The sequence below is a fragment of the Apostichopus japonicus genome, chromosome 2 (assembly GCF_037975245.1).
Source record: "Apostichopus japonicus isolate 1M-3 chromosome 2, ASM3797524v1, whole genome shotgun sequence".
Classification (NCBI taxonomy): Eukaryota; Metazoa; Echinodermata; class Holothuroidea; order Aspidochirotida; family Stichopodidae; genus Apostichopus; species Apostichopus japonicus.
Window position 1 is genome coordinate 31610493 of NC_092562.1, and position 23708 is coordinate 31634200.

Sequence of the window (23708 nt, forward strand, 5' to 3'; positions counted from 1 at the left end):
CAACATGCTGAAGAGTCGTGATTTGGAGCTAGATTTGGCAACATTAAATCAGCATTTGACTTTTTTGAGAAACACATTCAGAGAGTTGCTAGCCACAATTCTAGCAGGGCATACTTAGCATTGCTTTAGCAAACTGATGAAGATTTCTGAAAATGTGCTGTACTATATATAGTGCCATATTAGGTCCCAAGACTATACACATTAATACAGTGCAGTATTAGGTCCCAAGACTATACACATTAATACAGTGCCACATTAGGTCCCAAGACTATATATGTTATACAAAACATCACATTGCTCAATTCTCTAGCAACAGAAATCATGCCTTAATGAATCTGTAAAATTAACAGCTTGTAGCTGAATGGATACCACACGTATTCTGCGACATAATGCATCATATGCACTATGAAATCAACAACTTACCAAAATCCTGCAGCCTTTTAGCGATGTCACCAGGTTCAACACCAATTTTCTTAAATTCTTTGAGTTCGAGGATAAATTCATGAGCAACAAAACCTAGTGATTTGAAAAAGCAGATAATTTTGTAATAGTGTCTGTCCAGTCCATGTTTACTTAGCTAGTGATCCCATCGTATTACAATGAGACAACCTTCATGGATTAATCTGAAGTTTTAGTTTTACTATTCGACTGTAACCATAGTGACAGGGTACAACTCATGTTTTGTGGGATAAGTTGCTGTCTTTATCTTAAAGAAAACGAAACACTCTGGGTGTCAACATCCTTTGAACAATGTTTTCTCATCATGTCTCAGAAGTGTGTATGCCATGGCATACCATGATACTACACTGGAAGATACTTCATAGCAACAATAAGGAGAAACTGTGGAATTGTTGATGTAGTGACAAATCATACTATCTTACTGAACTTATCAACAAAAATAACATTGCAGTATTTTACAATTATGAGTGGCTGGATATCTGATCCACACAGACCAGAGGTCAGAACAATGTAGGCTTGACTGTATCAGGATATGTTTTGGCTACATGCATATTTCAAGTATTGCCCCCACCCCCCCCCCCGCCCTTCATGATTAAAAGCCAAATAATGGTTCTGATGCCCAATGTTGTATGTCTAATTGTTTAGAACGGATACCCCTCAAAGAAATAACTTGGAGGAAAAAAACCCTTGAGGAATAGTTTTTGGAATTTTTTATCAATTTTCAAACTGATGACTTGTATGAACAAGCACACTTTGTACTATGTGTACACTGTGTGTACTATGTGTACACAGTGTGTACACTGTGTGTAAACTATGTGCACACTGTGTTCTATGTCTCACCATTCTTTCCAGTAAACAGGATTCTGTATGAGTTTTCTAGCCTATTAGCCATATAATTAGCATTTAAAATGGCCACCTCTGTAGCCTGTCTCAGTCCACGGGGTCCCATCATCTGTAGACAAAGCAAGAAAATATCTCAAATAATAAACAACGGTGGACATAACTAACAACAAAGGTAATTACAAACAGGAACCACATAACTAACAACAAAGTAATCACAAACAGGAAACACATAACTAACAACAAAGTAATCACAAACAGGAACCACATAACTAACAACAAAGTAATCACAAACAGGAACCACATAACTAACAACAAAGTAATCACAAACAGGAACCACACAACTAACAATGTAATCACAAACAGGAACCACATAACTAACAACAAAGTAATCACAAACAGGAACCACATAACTAACAACAAAGGTAATTACAAACAGGAACCACATAACTAACAACAATGTAATCACAAACAGGAAACAACATAACTAACAACAAAGTAATCACAATCAGGAACCACATAACTAACAACAAAGTAATCACAAACAGGAAACACATAACTAACAACAATGTAATCACAAACAGGAAACACATAACTAACAACAAAGTAATCACAAACAGGAACCACATAACTAACAACAAAGTAATCACAAACAGGAACAACATAACTAACAACAAAGTAATCACAAACAGGAACAACATAACTAACAACAATGTAATCACAAACAGGAACACATAACTAACAACAATGTAATCACAAACAGGAAACACATAACTAACAACAATGTTATCACAAACAGGAAACAACAAACAATGTAATCACAAACAGGAACCACATAATTAACAACAATATAATCACAAAATAATGCAATTAAGCCAAACAAATGTAGCAGAAATGTCAGAAAAGTAAGTAAGAGCAACTTACTTTGATGTAGGTCCATGTGATAGGCAAGATAGAGCTAGATCCCCATGGTGCAGCACTAACAGCGCCCCCATTTCTACCTTCACCAACTCCAACTAATGGATGACTTGGAAGGTGTGGAATGAGATGCTTCTTGCTGTCAAAAGAATAAGTCATAAAACCACCATAAACACATAAAACTATAAATTAATATTAAATTTAATCGAGTAGTGCAAACAGAGGTAATTATAGAATGTCAACACAATAAATCATATTTGCACATAAATGCACTTTGAACGGAATTTAAGAAAAACCCGGTAAGCTGCAGTACAGCCATGCTAACTAAAATCCCGGAATATCTGGCAGCAATCTGATATCAATCTGTGGATCTGTGAACTCCAGTAAGAATTCATTTTCAGTTTTTGATTGTATTATTCCTCAAGGTCTTAGAATACTTTGAAGTTTTGGTAACTGTTAGCAAGTTATAGAACATTTAGACCTGAAGTTACACTCATGACATTTTAGACTAGGTAAAGGGCGCCACCATTATTTACCATGCACACTAGCCTGATAAACTTACACCCCAATAGGTCCCATTCCTGGTCCACCTCCCCCATGTGGAATACAGAAAGTCTTGTGGAGGTTGAGGTGAGAGACATCAGCTCCATAGTCTCCTGGTCTACAGAGTCCCACCTGGGCGTTCATATTGGCGCCATCCAGGTAGACTTGTCCACCATGATGGTGAATCAGTTCCAGCACCTCTCTCACATCTTCCTCAAAGATTCCGTTAGTGGATGGGTATGTTATCATGAAAGCTGCGAGGCGATTGTTGTACTTTTCAACCTGTAAACAACAACAACAAGAATAAAAGCTTCACAAATGTCATTTTGTTTGAGTACATTGGAAAGTTGTGTTGTTAATGAATCTGCGGCATTTGGTGAAAGGCATGACAAGAAACTTGTCAATAGAACCAATAGACTACAAAACCCATCAATCACTTAAAACCATGGAAGCCACAATAACACTTAACACTTACAATAACACTTAACACTTACAATAACACTTAACAGGGAAAAGTATTCAAAAACAGGGGAACCCGGAATGACTAATATGACTAATTTTGCAGTCCAGCAAATCAAACACATTTCAAAACAGTGAGTATATAATATCTATCAAAATTCACAAAATAATGACATATGAAGGTCAATTTAATTTAAAGTGGTAATAAACTTGAAGCATCTTTCAAGTGTGAACTTTTAAGCTTTTAGCTTTGTTCAGACAGTCCAAACATTTGTTCAGACATTGCCAACATTTGTTCCGACAGTCCTAACATTCCCAATACATTTTAGTTTCTGGTATCATGACTATCATGACAAGTCGCTTGCAGGACAGCTGGTAGCCGGGTGAGATATGGAGTTAACGAGTCGCCTCGTTTGACTTGAGGACAGCTTACCTGACGTTTGAGGTCCGCAAGGTCAATATCTCCATTTGGTGCAATCTTGACCGGCTGGACCTCCAAACCTGTCATGTTGGCGCTGGCTGGGTTGGTTCCATGGGCTGATGTAGGAATCAAGCACACCTAACCAGGCACAAACAAGAAAGACAATGAATGATGGCTATTAACATAACATAATAACAGCATGCAAGAACAATTGATAGGAACGGTACATAGTACCAATATATTTAACTTGATATCCTTACTTTGATGTTCTACATATTTTCAGACTATCATTAAATGTACTAACTATCGCATGAAAAAATACTGGTAATGTTAAACAGTTTCACCGTATTGCAAGCATGCATTAAAAGACCTCAAGAAAATGTTCATTAGTAATGCCCTGAGAGTGCACAACATATATGAGAACTTAGGTGAGAAATATGAGAATACATGACTATGGCCTGTACTGGCCAATGGTAACACTTACATCTCTATGGTGGTCGCCACGGTGATGGTGATAGTTCATAATGGCCATCAGTCCGGCATATTCACCTTGAGCACCACTGTTGAAGAGGAAAGGCAGATGATGAATGACATACCATGATATCATATAAATGTAAAACATAATTACCAAATGAAATAACGTGACAAGGCATGACATATCTGTAAGCTCTACATAAGACTTCCCACAAACTGACAATGTTTGTAACTTACAAACACAAAATTGACTGGGTAAGTATACACCAATTTTAATGAGCTAAGTAACAATTTGATAGAACAAGTTTTAAATCAGAGAACTTGTGATGATATGATGCAGCTTTTAATTAGTTGCTGGCAATCCCTATATATCCATTACTTTCCCAGTGGAGGCAATAGGTTGCCAGTCAACAGCCACAGTAAACCTTGTAATACTTGGAATTAGCTGGGATCATATTTTCTTGTTTTCACTCAATTATTAAAGCTAGATTGCAACTGGGAAGAGATTTTTCCAGACTCTGTCTGAAAATTGTTGATAACTTTTAGATCCTCATTCACCACGTAAAGTAATCCCACCCTCAATTCTGTTAATTACTTTTCTCTGATAGCAATAATAAATATAAAGCTTATCATACTTAACTGGCTGCCACTTTCATATTTGTGAAAGCTAATAAAAAGGCCACAGAGAGTTGACACATAATTTACATACCAGCAAGATAATGTTAATTTGCATTCTACAGGTAGCGAAAGTTTTATATATTGATATTTCACACAAATCGTTATTTTGTACCTGTTAGGCTGCAGGGATATTCCATCAAACCCTGTGATTTCACACAAATCTTTCTCCAAGTCTTCAAACATTTGCAGGTAGCCACGGGATTGCTCCGTTGGCACGAACGGATGGATTGCAGAAAATTCTGGCCAAGAAACGGGCTAAATGGGTCAATATTGAGAGGAAGATGTTAATCATACTGTAGACATGTACAAGTGAAGCTAAACTAATACTTAACTAGCATACATGTATTAATATATCACACAAGCTTATGGCAATAGGAAGGTGTTGTTCCAAGAGCTGGTTTCATTGCTAAGAAATGAAAAGCTCAAAGTTAATTCAGTTGATCTAAAAGCTGCACTGAGCAATAATCTGTTGCATGACCTAGGACAGGCATATCAAATTTTCTTGGTTTTTTGGTTCACTAATTCCATTCAGGCTCATTAACAGTTGTATTTACAAATGAATTTATCATATCTGGCAACCATTACATAGAAATACCTTGCTACAGTAATGTAAATTTCCAAACTAATATTAATGTCATTTCAGTTTTGTAGTCTCTCCTTCATATCGTTCTCAATTGGAGATTTTATTTCCCTCTAATCCCTGAAACACCTACTTCATCTATTGTAGTGACAGAAAACAATAAGGCTATACTCAATAGCTTAGCTCCACACATCATCCAAGCATTCATGTTGAAGTGACCAAGTATAGAGTAATATTCTTCACAAACCATGGTCTCACACACATACATCACAACCCCTCCCCCCTCCTCCCCCACACACAACCACCATCACGCTTGATTAAATTCTGTTTGCATTCAGCAAGGAATTAAATGGATCTCATGGAAGAAAAGCTGTACCGCCTCTCAGGTAATTACAACATGTAATGCTTTTGAGGAAAGAAGGTTTGGTACACCACTTACTATAAGTTCAACTGTAGCATTGAGTTTCATGGTACAGGAACCCAATGGAATCATTGAGTGTGCAAGAGAGAGGTCTTTGTTCTCCAGTTGCTTCATATATCGAAGGAGAGCCGTTTCTGAATGGTGGCTGGAAAATTAAAATCACATCATGATAAACCATGCATGATACTTAAATAAGGTTGCAAGGCTGTGTACATTTTAGTGGTCATATCTAACACTATTTTAGTGTACAATAATTACTGGATACATAGTATGTGCTTCCTTTATACTGTCAATGTTATTTAAATTCCTCTGTCTCAATTGTGACAAATGTTTCAATATGTTCATGTCTGTCATTGTTTATATTCTGTATACTGTACATATAAGTCAAACTGTTGACACCCGGCAGGCTTGTTTTATAGGATTCTGTAACATGTTTTCGTCTGATACTTAGATGGCTTGTTGTCTAAGATTCTGTAACATGTTTTTGTCTGATACTTAGATGGCAAGTTAACGTTTAATGGATGAAATCAGCTTAGCTGTCTCCCGAAATCTTACCTATGAAATACAGGATGACTGAGATAAGAGGTCTTCCTCTTAAATGATGAGTTACTGATACTTTTCAGGTTTCCTTTGCTTTGCAAATCACCTGCAATCTCCTCCTAGTTAGAAATGAAAACAAACACGGTTTATATTAAGCACAATGGATACTGTTTAAACAAGCTGTTGAAGGTTTGAGAAATAAACTATAACTCCCCGCTCCCCCTACTCACATCTACCCATCTAAGCAGAATGGATACTGTTTAAACAAGCTGTTGAAGGTTTGAGAAATAAACTATAACTTCCCCTCCCCCTACTCACACCTACCCATTTAAGCAGAATGGATACTGTTTAAACAAGCTGTTGTAGGCTTAAGAAAGAAAAAGTGTAACTCCTCCTCCCCCCATACCTCCTCCTCCCACCTACCCAATTCCCAGAATTGCTAAAACATTGAAGAAATTCTCTGGTTGTATATCGCTATAAATGTCCTGTAATTGTAGCAGTTTTTCATACAAAGGCAAAGATTCTCTGAATTAGTCAAAGAGTTTTGTTAAGACTAAAACTAGTGTTATGCTGCTGATAAACTCTGGCATAGCCCAACATATCTAGTATAACATTACCAGCAGTTCATGACAATTATAAATGACAATACATACTAAGACTAAACAAATACTAAGCAACAAAAATAAACTTGTTCAGCAAACCAGAAAGAACAATGAAAACATAAAGGCAGTCTTTACCGCTGATGATTTGCACTCAAAAATCCTCAATAGGTCGTTGAGGTCTGCCTCTTCCACTGTTTCATCCAGAGATATCCCAAACTGTAAAAGGACAACACTGATTGGATGAAGCTGGTCATGTGACACAAAACATTGTATATGAAGCAGTAGATGCTGTCAACAGTCATGAACTTGTCAGAGCTAATTTGCAATTGTTATTCAATATGGATGAGCTATAGTAATGCATGAACAAAGTATCAAAACATCATGGATGACATCACAACGTTGCATCATGAATATGGATGAGTAATAACACAACTGTAATCATGAATATGGATGAGTAGTAACACAACTGTAATCATGAATATGGATAGGTAGTAACACAACTGTAATCATGAATATGGACGATGTGGTTTGCAGTCAGAAATTAAAAACAGGGATAAGATTGAATCATGAAAGTAAAAGAACTTCAACTGAAGCCAAGATAACTTACGCTTCCATCATCAAATTGCCGAAGGTTTATTTTATGATTATCAGCCTGCTGCTTGATGCCTGCCTTAAGACCATTACACTGAACTCTGAGAGTATCAAAGAATGTGTCTGTCATCATCAGTTCATGGCCAGCCTGCTTCAGACCTGAGAAAATAATACACCAGATTCTGCATATATCATCATGAATATAATAAAACCACATGTAATAAATTATTCAACTTTATCATTGATGAAAACTTGCAAAACAAACAACCTAACATGTGATTCAGGTGGGTGAGGTCAGGGTGCTAGGGCTTGAAGATTTTACTAGACAGACACACCAGATATATATTCAGTTAATTACCAGTGCCATTATTTAATAACACTAAGAAAGACGTTATCAAATTACATCTAGTACACATCTTTCTGTATGGAAACCTTGAAGTACCATCAAAATGTTAATATCTTTTATGTACATATATGGGAAGCAATATTCAACACAATAATGAAATGCTTAAACAAGTAATCAGCAAACAAACTGACAAATTCCATACTCTTCACAGGTGAGAAATTCATGGTTTACAAACCATGTAACCCACATTTTCCCTGTGCATTTAGACTGCAGCATGACAAATCAATTGCTTATCACATATTGTGAAACTTGTAAAACACAACTTTGGCAAAACAACTTTTAAATATCAACGTATAAATCATACACATAAACCAGCGCTGCACTGGTTCGAATCCCGTCCTAGCCGTAAATTTCTTTGCTTTTGTTTTGCTTCTCAAAAGAACAACAAAGTGTACAGTTTTTCTGCATATAATGTCAGCATATTGCAGACAATTCTTATCACATTTACATCGACATAAACCTTTTGATTGCACCTCAACGTTTCCATACTTTGTGACCTTGACACTGATTACTCAACCTTACCTTCAGCTAATATGAGGGTAGAATTATGGATTCTATGTGCTATGTGTTGCAGTCCCTGTGGTCCATGGTAGATACAGTACAGCACACTCATATTGGCCAGCAGAGCCTAGGAACAAGATAGGAAACATAGAAAAGCTGTTAAGCCTTGAGTAAGAGAGACCTACATGCAACCACAAACAGGTTTCAACTGATGTTCTCACCCCCTTACCCCTGCCCCACCCCCAATTAATCCAATCATAATTAATCCTCTCCTCGCTCTCTCCATGCCTGTTCCCACCCCCCCTCATTACCCCTGCCCACCCACTCCATTAATCAAATCATATTTATTCCTCTCCTCCCTCTCTCCATGCCTGGTCGCCCCACCTCCCCATTACCCCTGCCCCACCCCCTCCATTAATCCAATCATAATTATTCCTCTCCTCCCTCTCTCAATACCTGGTCCCCCCACCTCCCCATTACCCCTGCCCCACCCCCTCCATTAATCCAATCATAATTATTCCTCTCCGCCCTCTCTCCATGCCTGTTCCCCCTCCCCATTATCCCTTACCCACCCCTCCATTAATCCAATATTATTCCTCTCCTCACTCTCTCAATACCTGGTCCCCCCACCTCCCATTACCCCTGCCCCACCCCCTCCATTAATCCAATCATAATTATGCCTCTCCTCCCTCTCTCCATGCCTGTCCTCCCCTAAATGATTCACTTAATATCACAACTAATATTGTGTTACTTTACACAATGCGTGATTCTATAAGCTGCTGTGCTGTGACTTACACTGGATGACAGCATTTCAATTTCTCTTGTACTTTATCTTAGTTTATCTTTTAAATATGATGATAAAGCCCAGCGATATTGACAAACAATTGATTATCAGGACATCAAAGCATAAGCAGCAAATACAGGCCTAGGTTGTAAAGATAACTGCTTAGTGTACATAATTATTGTGTAAACATAAGACAAACTAGACAATGGCTTTACATTGCGCAAGTGGTGCTAGGCACCATTTAAATGGCTTACAATATTCTCCTGTTTTAGACACGATAGAGAAAGCTCATTAGTAAGCTTAGCAATAGCTAAAGACAATTCATCAGTCCTCAGGGCTCACCTTATGATTAGCAATGTTCACATGTTAATTTGAAACCTCTCACATATTTCTACCACCCCACCTCTCCCTTCCCATCCACAGTTCATCCCCTTCTCTTTTCACAGTTATCAAAGCTGTGTAGCCTTTTCTGACTCGGGTTACCAGACCTATGGTGGTATCTTCTGGAAGCCTTCTTCCCCATCCCATAATTTACCTGAGCTCTACCCCATCCCATAATTTACCTGAGCCTTCTCCCCCATCCAATAATTTACCTGAGCTCTACCCCATCCTATAATTTACCTGAGCTCTACCCCATCCTATAATTTACCTGAGCCTTCTCCCCCATCCCATAATTTACCTGAGCCTTCTCCCCCATCCCATAATTTACCTGAGCCTTCTTCCCCATCCCATAATTTACCTGAGCCTTCTTCCCCATCCCATAATTTACCTGAGCCTTCTCCCCCATCCCATAATTTACCTGAGCCTTCTTCCCCATCCCATAATTTACCTGAGCCTTCTTCCCCATCCCATAATTTACCTGAGCCTTCTCCCCCATCCCATAATTTACCTGAGCCTTCTCCCCCATCCCATAATTTACCTGAGCCTTCTCCCCCATCCCATAATTTACCTGAGCTCTACCCCATCCTATAATTTACCTGAGCTCTACCCCATCCCATAATTTACCTGAGCCTTCTCCCCCATCCCATAATTTACCTGAGCTCTACCCCATCCTATAATTTACCTGAGCTCTACCCCATCCCATAATTTACCTGAGCCTTCTCCCCCATCCCATAATTTACCTGAGCCTTCTCCCCCATCCCATAATTTACCTGAGCTTTCTTCCCCATCCCATAATTTACCTGAGCCTTCTTCCCCATCCCATAATTTACCTGAGCCTTCTCCCCCATCCCATAATTTACCTGAGCCTTCTTCCCCATCCCATAATTTACCTGAGCCTTCTTCCCCATCCCATAATTTACCTGAGCCTTCTTCCCCATCCCATAATTTACCTGAGCCTTCTCCCCCATCCCATAATTTACCTGAGCCTTCTCCCCCATCCCATAATTTACCTGAGCCTTCTCCCCCATCCCATAATTTACCTGAGCTCTACCCCATCCTATAATTTACCTGAGCTCTACCCCATCCCATAATTTACCTGAGCCTTCTCCCCCATCCCATAATTTACCTGAGCCTTCTCCCCCATCCCATAATTTACCTGAGCCTTCTTCCCCATCCCATAATTTACCTGAGCCTTCTTCCCCATCCCATAATTTACCTGAGCCTTCTTCCCCATCCCATAATTTACCTGAGCCTTCTCCCCCATCCCATAATTTACCTGAGCCTTCTCCCCCATCCCATAATTTACCTGAGCCTTCTCCCCCATCCCATAATTTACCTGAGCTCTACCCCATCCTATAATTTACCTGAGCTCTACCCCATCCCATAATTTACCTGAGCCTTCTCCCCCATCCCATAATTTACCTGAGCCTTCTTCCCCATCCCATAATTTACCTGAGCCTTCTCCCCCATCCCATAATTTACCTGAGCCTTCTCCCCCATCCCATAATTTACCTGAGCCTTCTTCCCCATCCCATAATTTACCTGAGCCTTCTCCCCCATCCCATAATTTACCTGAGCCTTCTCCCCCATCCCATAATTTACCTGAGCCTTCTTCCCCATCCCATAATTTACCTGAGCCTTCTCCCCCATCCCATAATTTACCTGAGCCTTCTCCCCCATCCCATAATTTACCTGAGCCTTCTTCCCCATCCCATAATTTACCTGAGCCTTCTTCCCCATCCCATAATTTACCTGAGCCTTCTCCCCCATCCCATAATTTACCTGAGCCTTCTTCCCCATCCCATAATTTACCTGAGCCTTCTCCCCCATCCCATAATTTACCTGAGCCTTCTCCCCCATCCCATAATTTACCTGAGCCTTCTTCCCCATCCCATAATTTACCTGAGCCTTCTCCCCCATCCCATAATTTACCTGAGCCCTCTCCCCCATCCCATAATTTACCTGAGCTTTCTTCCCCATCCCATAATTTACCTGGGCCTTCTTCCCCATCCCATAATTTACCTGAGCCTTCTCCCCCATCCCATAATTTACCTGAGCCTTCTTCCCCATCCCATAATTTACCTGAGCCTTCTTCCCCATCCCATAATTTACCTGAGCCTTCTCCCCCATCCCATAATTTACCTGAGCCTTCTCCCCCATCCCATAATTTTCCTGAGCCTTCTACCCCATCCCATAATTTACCTGAGCCTTCTCCCCCATCCCATAATTTACCTGAGCTGTGCAGATGTTGCTGGTAGCTTTCTGTCTTCTGATGTGTTGTTCTCTAGCTTGTAAGGACAATCTGTAAGCCTCATTACCAGAAGAATCCCTAATGTACAAAGAGAACAAAAATGTTTATTGATATATGTTAACCATCATCAAGGATGGACAAACACAACTTAATTTACCCTAGTCAAACTCATTAAAACAAGTACTTATCTTATTAGGACATAGCGAGAATATAAATATATCACACTTGCATAAATACTAACAAAATGGACAAAGGTTTATATGACTTTGAATACCTTTGTATGATAGGCTTCAGTTGAATGATGTTAACATGGACTGGTAACTAGAAATACACTATAAAGCAACATCCCAGATTACTAAGTTTGACACTTGATGTAAGCAAGTGCAAAAACATACAATTTTGTGCTGAACATAATGCAATGCTTTATGCTGTTTGAGGTGTAACTACCCTACAGAATGCTTGTTAAAAGGATTGTCTGGTGGCCCAAAGAAGTTACCTTAAAAAATAGTAAATAATTTTCCAAACATGTTGTCAAAGTATGAGAACGCTAATGTTGCGTTTGACAGAGAAACGATTTTTTAATCGTTATGGATAGACATTTCAAATATGATTTGAACAGTACAATACGTGACGTCAGCTCTGCCATAGCAGATTGCGTCATAACCCACCCTCCGCACAGTACCTATACGGTAATCACAACAAAAACAGCGTTTGTATACAGATAAATTTCTTCCTTAATTTCCGGTGAAATTTCTTAAAAAATTAGATATGTTTTCAAAAACTCCTTAAGCCGCCATGTACTTGAGCGGTGGTTCCGTGGTCTTTGTGTAACACAAGGTAAATTTTAACAGCAGACTCTGAGTTGTTCAGGCTATACATCGCGCTATCCAGCTCCAACGCGAAAAATGTTCGCATGTAGGCTGTACTCAAACGTTGACAATCGGACAGTTCTGCGAAGCCTAAGCTTCTCAGTGCTATATTCTGCTCTGACAACGATTCGATCAATTTCTTCAATAATTTCCGGTGAAATTTCTTGTAAATTAGATATGATTTAAAAAACTCCTTAAGCCACAATATATGTAGTAGATCGGTGGTTTCGTGGTCTTTGTGTTACACAAGATAAGTTTTAACAGCAGGCTCTTCATTGTTTATACATCGCGGTATCCAGCTCCAGCGCGAAGAATGTTCGCGTGTATAGGCTACTCTAACGTTTACAATCGGACAGTTCTGCGATGACATCGATCCCGCCAAGTTTCATCTTTCGGTTTAACGAATACTTTACAAGTTTCCTTTACTGTTAATTTGATCCGTGAATTTTATTTCAGCGATTTCGAAGAACAGTTAATGAACTGTGGTTTGAGTGTGAGTGTACTATGTGTAAGGCTATACAAGTACACCAACTGAGCATCGTAGTATATACGTTCGCGAGTATGTACGTTATATATATGAGGCAATTCAATGTGCTTACACGTGAGTTATTTTGCTGCGGAATTGGGAGTGCTAACTTCAAGTCGCCTGTTTTGCCTATCTGCAAGCACTACGTCAATCACCATATTGAAGCGTTCGAACAAACGGTACTTTTGGTGAGAAACTGGTGAATTTGAAAACCAGATTTCTACAAGAAGAAAACGTCGAATGGGGACAATTTTTACATGGTTAGAAAGAGAAAAATAATAACTACAAGGACAATGTATCAAAATCTTCCACCAGACAATTCCTTTAAGTATATTCACGAAACACTGATTAGTGTTCTACAAAACAATGTTGACCTCCACCAAAACAATATGCTTCTGGCACTGAAACACAGGGCATCAATATCAGGGCATCAAATATAACATTTGTTCAACCTTAATGTTTCAGATCCCTATGCTTACAAGTGTTTCAAATTTGTTACCTCTGCTGATATCAAAAGTCCTTTGAATCACCAAAAGAGATACCATTCCTTTGTTCACCACAGGACATCCCACATTATGGCAACCGCATACACCCAACTTAAACCAAATGTAAAACGTTGACATGAAATCCTGCAAAGAATTAGGTTTAACTTCCTAGTAACTAACTTGTGTCATGGTTAAGGAGTACCTTAGGGTGTCAGATGAAATGCTATTTCATTCTTTAAACAATTTAGGGAGAGGAACGACCATTCTCCTTTAATGAGTACACCATTACGGCGACAATTTATTTAAAAATTAAAATGCTTCATGTTAATAGTATAGAGACATACCTAGTAACTCCCACGATCCGGCCAGGAATGGCCCTCTTCAAGTGTTCCTTGACAGCAAAGAAAGCAGCGTGAGGGCCACCGTACCCCAGAGGTACCCCCAAACGCTGGCAGTTACCCAACGCTATGTCAACACCAAGCTCACCGGGAGGAGTTAAAAGGGTCAGAGCGAGTAAATCTGTGGCACACACTGTCAGGGCCTGCCAGAGATAATAACATCAGTATTGACACAATGCTCAGGGCTCCATAAGATATGATGAATTTTTGGAGTTATCGTTTTTCTGATTACATAGGTATTGGACAAGGAATCTTTCTCGGTCAAAGGCAGTTACCTATCGTTTCAAATACACATATTATGAAACTAAGTTGCATAGATCTTACATAAATAAATAAAATTATATATAATTCACTACATATTGAAATACAATGATCCAAGTCCAACATAACACTTGTAAACAACCATACAATATAATATCAAAATGTCTACTCTAGAATTAGAATGTTACAGAGCAGATGGTGAATACTCTTTAGTTAAAGATGAAATGTTCTTTGTTTTCTGTTATCCTAAGTATTAAATATGAGGATGAACATCAGTACAGTGGGTAGGGAGAGGAAGCCGAGAAGGGGGACATTTGTTAACATGAATGGAAGAATAAGTCATTTAATAGAGCAAAAGCTTTCCACAGGTCTGGTCACATTGAAAGCCAGAAAAATTAAAATTAGAAAACAGTTTGAATGATAATAATTTCTTGTCTTCAAAGTCATAATCTTCTCAAGATCAAATAATATCATGTGTTTCACAACGAGCTAGTTAGCAAATGTTTACTTTGACTATAGTGTTTGAACAAGGGGGACCCTTTTGTTCCTTAAATATATAAACAATGGTAACAAGTAGTTATATTTGCATAGTGGTACTTAATGAGTCACAAGATTACAGTGGGAACCGGATTTGGATGGATCTAACAGGAAACCTGGTAGAACAATCGACAGTAATGTTAACCGTTCATCACACAGGATTTTGCTCTTGTTTACAAAAAATGAACTGGACTTCTATTTTCTTTTTGTATCTTTGAATATTGTTGAGGTTTGATTGTCATGCAGTTTTCAGGCAATTAAATATTCATTCGGACTTTGAAATAGTTGCTTGAACTTCGGAAGCAAAAAAAACCTGCAGCTTTAGCCTTTAGGCCTATAAATAATAGCCACATTTGTTCACAATAAACTACAAACCTTTTCTTTTTACACTAACCTTCCCTGCTTTGGCTCTCTTTACAAGATTGTTGAAGTCTTCAACGTTGCCATCAGTGTCAGGATATTGAAACAAAACACCAGCAACGTCGTTACCATGGAAATCCATCAATGAATGGGAGCACACCACTACCTCGATACCAAAAGGCCTGAAATGAAACAATAACTGAATTTTATAATCTTACGTCATGTTATGCATTGAACCGTGCTGCTCCTCACACTGTTGCCAGATTCTAAATCACAAATGCTAGAATTTTGAAGTCCACAATGTACTGTATGAAGGTCATCAGCAGCATTGCCCCAAATATGCTAGATAGTTAAATAATGGTCACTTATATTCAATTTAGTTACATTTTACAGCCACTTAAAAGAGCATTTTTCTCGACTAGAAACACTAATTGAATTAATACACCTGCTGTATTATAGACATAGGGATGTTGTACATAGTAAGCTGATATCACCAAATACACCAGCACAGAAATGAACAATGCCAACAGACTCAGTACTGCAGCAACATGCTGTATTATAGACATAGGGATGTTGTAGTAGGCTGATATCACCAAATACACCAGCACAGAAATGAACAATGCCAACAGACTCAGTACTGCAGCAATATGCTGTATTATAGACATAGGGATGTTGTAGTAGGCTGATATCACCAAATACACCAGCACAGAAATGAACAATGCCAACAGACTCAGTACTGCAGCAATATGCTGTATTATAGACATAGGGATGTTGTAGTAGGCTGATATCACCAAATACACCTGGCTTGGAAAGGAGGAGTATCACAAATAGGTTCTTCATTTCCATTTTGTTTTCAGTTTCATTAAATTATTAGAGAGAGATTTTGTAAGGTGAAAGACATAAATCAGAAGCCGCTAGATTGACTCCACTACAGTCATAGATGAGCAGTGATTCGTCCATTCACATTGATGTGATTTCAGAATTTCCAAGCTCGGCCAATTTGACAGCCAGCAAACATTTTGGACGGCAAACGTAAACTTAGAAACCAAAAAAATCCAGAGATCAGTATTAAGTGAAAATCACAGGCAACTTAAGGAGCACAGGATCTTCAGTATTGTTTTACCAGTGGGATTTGGGGGGGGGGGGTTAATCCTGATTGATGTCACCCTATTTCATCCCCATTTCATCTCAAAGTAATTTAAAGATTCTGCCTTTGATATCAGTGCAAGGTTCTGATAGAGATAGATGTTGCACAACATTCCCCTTATCATAATTCAAATGTACGTGCATGCTCGGCACTTAAGATGTACTTTTAAAAGGTACCTAGATGTTCTATGAATAAACATCTGCTCGTGTAATTGTCCTGCTGACAAGAACTTGTGAACTGATTTCTTATCTATAATGAACTAAAACAAATAGCAGTTTGATAACTCTACAACAAACACAAGAGGAGATTAAATAAACCATTATAGGCTGGTTTGACACATGTTCAGCCTACACGATGTATGTCATTTTGCGAGCTTTGTAAAGTAACCCATCTAGGGGAACCAAAAAACTAAACTTTCGAAAGAAATGTGTAACCAATAAAACTGCCAGCATCACACTAAACTTATTGCTCCTTTTCTGAGATATTAATACATCTCAAATATGTTATGAATGGCCTCCAATATCTTACAATGTTTATGATACTACATCACAAATTCACAATTTGATCAAATAAATACAACCTTCCCTGTTTTTACCACCAAACTAGCCCTTAATTAGCTATTGTGTGTGATGATTCCATTTCACTTTTTATGATAGTATTACTCACATGCAAACAGAAAATTCAAATATGTGGAAAAAACTGCCATTTACTTTTTCTTTACTTGAAATCAAACATTATTCAATATACTGAATTACCTTGTTATATAGCATTATAATAACAGCATTATCCAATACCGAATATATTATGCAAAATCCACTAGACTAATTAAGTCATTTAAACTGACCATCCTAAGCCACTAGCCTAATAAGGTCATCTATACTGACCATCCTTTTAAAGCCACTAGACTAATAAGCTCATCTATATGTATTTATCCAGATTTTTATCCAAACTCACAAGAGAGAGACTGGATAATCAAGCACAATGCTGACTGATTTGACATAACTACTTTATTTGCTTAAAAAGCTGATTTTTTATTGACTCTTTCTACTGGTACTTGATAACATGTATACATCTACCAGTCATTACTGTGGAACATCAAACAGACATCATTTCATTGGCATACACATGATGCAGGTATACAATAGAATACTTACTGTCATTATCAATTGTTTAATGGGCCTCACATCTACTGTTTAAAAGGGACCAAGATTTGACACTATACCCTAAACACCTTGAGATCATAAATATAGTCTGATTCTACCTGTGAGCAGGCTTAGCAACAGTATCCACAATGGTTGACAAGGAATATGGATTAACTTTGTACTTTATTCAAGGACAAGGGTTATTGATTGAAATAGTTTGCAACATTATTGAACCAAGTCATCATGTGGCTTGCTATCTAGCCTGGTGGCCAATTCATCATGTGGCTTGCTATCTACCCTGGTGACCAATTCATCATGTGGCTTGCTATCTAGCCTGGTGAACCAATTCATCATGTGGCTTGCTATCTAGCCTGGTGACCAATTCATCATGTGGCTTGCTATCTAGCCTGGTGAACCAATTCATCATGTGGCTTGCTATCTAGCCTGGTGAACCAATTCATCATGTGGCTTGCTATCTAGCCTGGTGAACCACTTCATCATGTGGCTTGCTATCTAGCCTGGTGAACCAATTCATCATGTGGCTTGCTATCTAGCCTGGTGAACCACTTCATCATGTGGCTTGCTATCTAGCCTGGTGACCAATTCATCATGTGGCTTGCTATCTAGCCTGGTGAATCACTTCATCATGTGGCTTGCTATCTAGCCTGGTGAACCACTTCATCATGTGGCTTGCTATCTAGCCTGGTGAACCACTTCATCATGTGGCTTGCTATCTAGCCTGGTGAACCAATTCATCATGTGGCTTGCTATCTAGCCTGGTGAACCACTTCATCATGTGGCTTGCTATCTAGCCTGGTGACCAATTCATCATGTGGCTTGCTATCTAGCCTGGTGAACCAATTCATCATATGGCTTGCTACCTAGCCTGGTGAACCACTTCATCATGTGGCTTGCTATCTAGCCTGGTGAACCACTTCATCATGTGGCTTGCTACCTAGCCTGGTGAACCACTTCATCATGTGGCTTGCTATCTAGCCTGGTGAACCACTTCATCATGTGGCTTGCTATCTAGCCTGGTGAACCACTTCATCATGTGGCTTGCTATCTAGCCTGGTGAACCAATTCATCATGTGGCTTGCTATCTAGCCTGGTGACCAATTCATCATGTGGCTTGCTATCTAGCCTGGTGAACCAATTCATCATGTGGCTTGCTATCTAGCCTGGTGAACCACTTCATCATGTGGCTTGCTATCTAGCCTGGTGAACCAATTCATCATGTGGCTTGCTATCTACCCTGGTGGCCACTTCATCATGTGGCTTGCTATCTACCCTGGTGAACCACTTCATCATGTGGCTTGCTATCTAGCCTGGTGAACCAATTCATCATGTGGCTTGCTATCTAGCCTGTTGAACCAATTCATCATGTGGCTTGCTATCTAGCCTGGTGAACCAATTCATCATGTGGCTTGCTATCTAGCCTGGTGGCCAATTCATCATGTGGCTTGCTATCTAGCCTGGTGAACCAATTCATCATGTGGCTTGCTATCTAGCCTGGTGAACCAATTCATCATGTGGCTTGCTATCTAGCCTGGTGACCAATTCATCATGTGGCTTGCTATCTAGCCTGGTGAACCAATTCATCATGTGGCTTGCTATCTACCCTGGTGAACCACTTCATCATGTGGCTTGCTATCTAGCCTGGTGAACCACTTCATCATGTGGCTTGCTATCTAGCCTGGTGAACCAATTCACCATGTGGCTTGCTATCTAGCCTGGTGAACCAATTCATCATGTGGCTTGCTATCTAGCCTGGTGAACCACTTCATCATGTGGCTTGCTATCTAGCCTGGTGAACCAATTCATCATGTGGCTTGCTATCTAGCCTGGTGAACCACTTCATCATGTGGTTTGCTATCTAGCCTGGTGAACCAATTCATCATGTGGCTTGCTATCTAGCCTGGTGAACCACTTCATCATGTGGCTTGCTATCTAGCCTGGTGAACCACTTCATCATGTGGCTTGCTATCTAGCCTGGTGAACCAATTCATCATGTGGCTTGCTATCTACCCTGGTGACCAATTCATCATGTGAATTGCTATCTAGCTTGGTGTATCCTTCATCAAGAAGCTTGGTATGAAGCCAGATGAACTACCATACTATCTTCACAGCATGCACCAGCCAACATTGATACAGATGTCATGGTCAGTGTCATCAACAGTTGTTCTTGAACTACTTCCGGTTCATGTCAAGAGTATTTGGGAATCGCAAATGATAGGACGTGGAGCAGAGAACCAACTTAGGGCCTCAAGACACAAACACCTACAGAACCCTCCTTCAAGCCTCAAGACACAAACACCTACAGTACCAACTTCAAGCCTCGAGACACAAACACCTACAGAACCCTCCTTCAAGCCTCAAGACACAAACACCTACAGAACCCTCCTTCAAGCCTCAAGACACAAACACCTACAGAACCCTCCTTCAAGCTTCGAGACACAAACACCTACAGAACCCTCCTTCAAGCCTCAAGACACAAACACCTACAGAACCCTCCTTCAAGCCTCGAGACAAAAACACCTACAGAACCCTCCTTCAAGCCTCGAGACACAAACACCTACAGAACCCTCCTTCAAGCCTCGAGACACAAACACCTACAGAACCCTCCTTCAAGCCTCGAGACACAAACACCTACAGAACCCTCCTTCAAGCCTCGAGACACAAACACCTACAGAACCCTCCTTCAAGCCTCGAGACACAAACACCTACAGAACCCTCCTTCAAGCCTCGAGACACAAACACCTACAGTACCCTCCTTCAAGCCTCGAGACACAAACACCTACAGAACCCTCCTTCAAGCCTCAAGACACAAACACCTACAGACCCCTCCTCCAAGCCTCGAGGCCCAAACACCTACAGACCCCTCCTTCAAGCCTCGAGGCCCAAACACCTACAGACCCCTCCTTCAAGCCTCGAGGCCCAAACACCTACAGACCCCTCCTTCAAGCCTCGAGGCCCAAACACCTACAGACCCCTCCTTCAAGCCTCGAGGCCCAAACACCTACAGACCCCTCCTTCAAGCCTCGAGACACAAACACCTACAGACCCCTCCTTCAAGCCTCACACCGTTTTTTGTCATTGATACTTACTCTGCTCGTGTCTGTACGACTGCGATGGTTTGTGGATGACATTTTGAATCGACATAGAATTTCTTCTTTTTAGTTTGCCTGAAATGAAGAAAACAGTAGACAGCTTACTCAGTAAAACACTCTCAGCTTAGATATGGTTATCCTCATATAATGTGTAAACTGTCACTAAAATTAGTATGATATATTTATCATTACTTCTCTTGATTGGCCACATTCAAGGTATGTTGAGTATGTGTTACTATCAGTAACAGTGGTGTTAGTGTGGATAGAACGCGATGCTTAGTCTTGGCAGTAAACTATTTAGGATAGCATCCAATACCAAACCAGGTATACTTTACTATGTGTAGCTTTGACAGGCAGCAAAGTACAATATTAATGACTAGTCTTGCTGGGTGATAAACCATAAATACCGGCGACATAACTCTTGACCTCATCAATCTTCCTAACAATTATTCTGCACTTTTACCCACTTGCACACCTCTTTTATTTCACAGGGTAAACAAACTTTTTCAAAGAAAAAAGAAAAAAAACATTTGATATGTTGCCAAGTAGGAAGTGGAAGGCAAGCAAACAAGTATAGTACTTAAGCCACTCCACATCAGTCATAAAATATCAGGCATATTTTATTCCAGGGCTGTGTCATGGAGTGCTAAGGATTCACTGTATGGCCTTTGGTTTCTAAGAACTGTTTATCAGCCACATGTTGACTCTCTGTAATGTGATTCTCACTTGACTATATAAGACCAGTGAATATTAAAGTGGAGATATACCTCTCTGCTAGCGGAAGCAAGTATAATAAATACTAAGGTTTTAAAATTGACCAAATAGTTTGAAATTTGTTGTAACCATTGATTAAACACACTGACAGAGTCACTATGGTTGAGAATTTCCTGGCAGCCGTCTGCACAAAACAACCACCAGTATCGAATAGTGTACCTGATCTGAGATCTCCATAGTTGATAACCTACAATTGACACTGATACAGAACTAGTAAATAATTAGACTCTAATAACATCCTCTGTACCTCGTTACATGTATACAGAACGTCAGATAACTGTTTAGCATATATTCTAGGTACCATTCTGGTCAGATGACTCACCTGAAGCAGACTGCCATAGCCTCAGCCGCAGCAGTTGCTTCATCCAGCAAGGATGAGTTAGCCACCTCCATTCCTGTCAGGTCACAGACCATAGTCTGAAAATTCAACAGGTTTTGTAGTCTACCCTGTGAGATTTCTGCTTGGTACGGAGTGTACTGTGTGTACCTAGGAAATGAGCAACCAACATAGAAATTGGCATTCATAGTAATTAATAATAGTATTAATAATAGTAATTTAAAACACTAAATGATAGTACAATAAGGGTATCAATACATGGTACTTATCCCCTCCTCCCCCCCCCCCAAACAAAACCCCCAAAAAGGAACTTCAAATGCTTTGGCCTCATCAGCATACTGTACATAATAATTTAACCCTTTTTGCAAGGGAGGAAGAGTTATTCCGTGGGTGGACAAAATATAACCAGGAAGTACTAATCAAATAACACTTACAATATGGAGTCGATTGCCTGTAGTACTATACCAAAGTTCCTGCAAACTATCTTTAAGCGTTAGTTTGAGCTTTGATGCTTACAATGTATTGTACAGTAACAACCAGATATGTGTCAGTTCAAGTTGAAGGCAAAATCAAAACACATTCCACAGCTTGGGCCAAGATTGAAAAGTAATCTGGCTTATTTGTTAGAGATGAGCTTGCATTGCCAACTTGTAGTTTGTATTGGGATACAAATTACAGGCATCTTTTGTTGAAAACCTGAGCAAATTGTCTCTATTCAGAAGAACAGGAGAAGTATTATTCTTGTTTTTTTTAAGTTCAGTCCAAAACCAAACTAGATATTAAACTTATTTTTGATTAAGGTAATTTACATCAGTCCACTGTTATTTTTCTTTGCAACCAATATAAAGAATGACAAAGTATCTTCCAATTATACTTTTCGAACAATTATTATTGTATGCTTGTATTTATCTTAGGACAGCCATATGCGAGTAATTCCTAAGAGGCCGATGATGTAAATTTAAGCAACATTTCACTTATTTCAATAGGGCTGCACCTTTGTGCTGTAATCAAGGTACCACAACCACACCTGAATTGATGACTGTATAACGTATCCCCAGAGATAGTGCCCAGAGTTTCATCAAAACATGATGAAATATATATATCAATAAAAAAAGTATGTGAAATATATATGGGCAGGAGTGACACATCATACAACTTGATATGTATATGATTCAGAAATAAATTTGGAAATGAGTGGCAATTGTAAAGTCTTTCAACATTTTAAATGTTCCAATTTGTTTGCCCGCACAGTGCTATACCCATGCATGCACTAAAGACCAATGAAACGTGAGTAAACAGTGGACACTATGTGCATATATGCACAGTATGATATGTGTGTTAAACAGACATTTCAATGATAAGTGAGTGCTTAAAATAGTGAGTAAACCATTCAAAATTCAAGCATCTGATAAACATGACTATATTGTTCAAATCAATAAACCATGCAAGGTAATTGTAAGAGATGACATGTTTGTCATACTTGCGACAAATACGAAACATGAGAACTAAACAATTAACTGTGCAAGGTATAATTGTAAGAGACGATATGTTTGTCCAGTAACAGCAGAGAAATACGAAACATGGTAACTAATCAATAAACCGTGCAAGGTATAATTGTAAGAGACGATATGTTTGTAATAGCAGCGAAATATACAAAACATGGTAACTAATCAATAAACCGTGCAAGGTATAATTGTAAGAGACGATATGTTTGTACAGTAACAGCAGCGAAATACAAAACATGGTAACTAATTAATAAACCGTGCAAGGTATAATTGTAAGAGACGATATGTTTGTACAGTAACAGCAGAGAAATACGAAACATGGTAACTAATCAATAAACCGTGCAAGGTATAACTGTAAGAGAAGATAGCTTTGTACAGTAACAGCAGCGAAATACGAAACATGGTAAC

The 23708-nt window shown here is 39.3% G+C and overlaps 1 protein-coding gene across 2 annotated transcripts in view; it reads right to left on the reverse strand.

The window, feature by feature from the left end:
• The window catches only part of LOC139956782 (glycine dehydrogenase (decarboxylating), mitochondrial-like), a 44050-nt gene that overhangs the window by 7048 nt on the left and 13294 nt on the right, over nt 1–23708 (reverse strand). For both annotated transcript variants that reach the window (XM_071955228.1, XM_071955229.1), the window contains exons 4-20: nt 21781–21945; nt 20682–20759; nt 15320–15467; nt 14074–14270; nt 11831–11927; nt 8455–8560; nt 7543–7685; nt 7071–7151; nt 6349–6452; nt 5812–5938; nt 4905–5047; nt 4125–4200; nt 3653–3778; nt 2780–3042; nt 2224–2356; nt 1300–1411; nt 424–516 (exon numbers count right to left, since the gene is read on the reverse strand). In XM_071955228.1, coding sequence (XP_071811329.1) covers nt 424–516; nt 1300–1411; nt 2224–2356; nt 2780–3042; nt 3653–3778; nt 4125–4200; nt 4905–5047; nt 5812–5938; nt 6349–6452; nt 7071–7151; nt 7543–7685; nt 8455–8560; nt 11831–11927; nt 14074–14270; nt 15320–15467; nt 20682–20759; nt 21781–21945 — 2192 coding nt within the window. The remainder of the gene's footprint in view (nt 1–423; nt 517–1299; nt 1412–2223; nt 2357–2779; nt 3043–3652; nt 3779–4124; nt 4201–4904; nt 5048–5811; nt 5939–6348; nt 6453–7070; nt 7152–7542; nt 7686–8454; nt 8561–11830; nt 11928–14073; nt 14271–15319; nt 15468–20681; nt 20760–21780; nt 21946–23708) is intronic.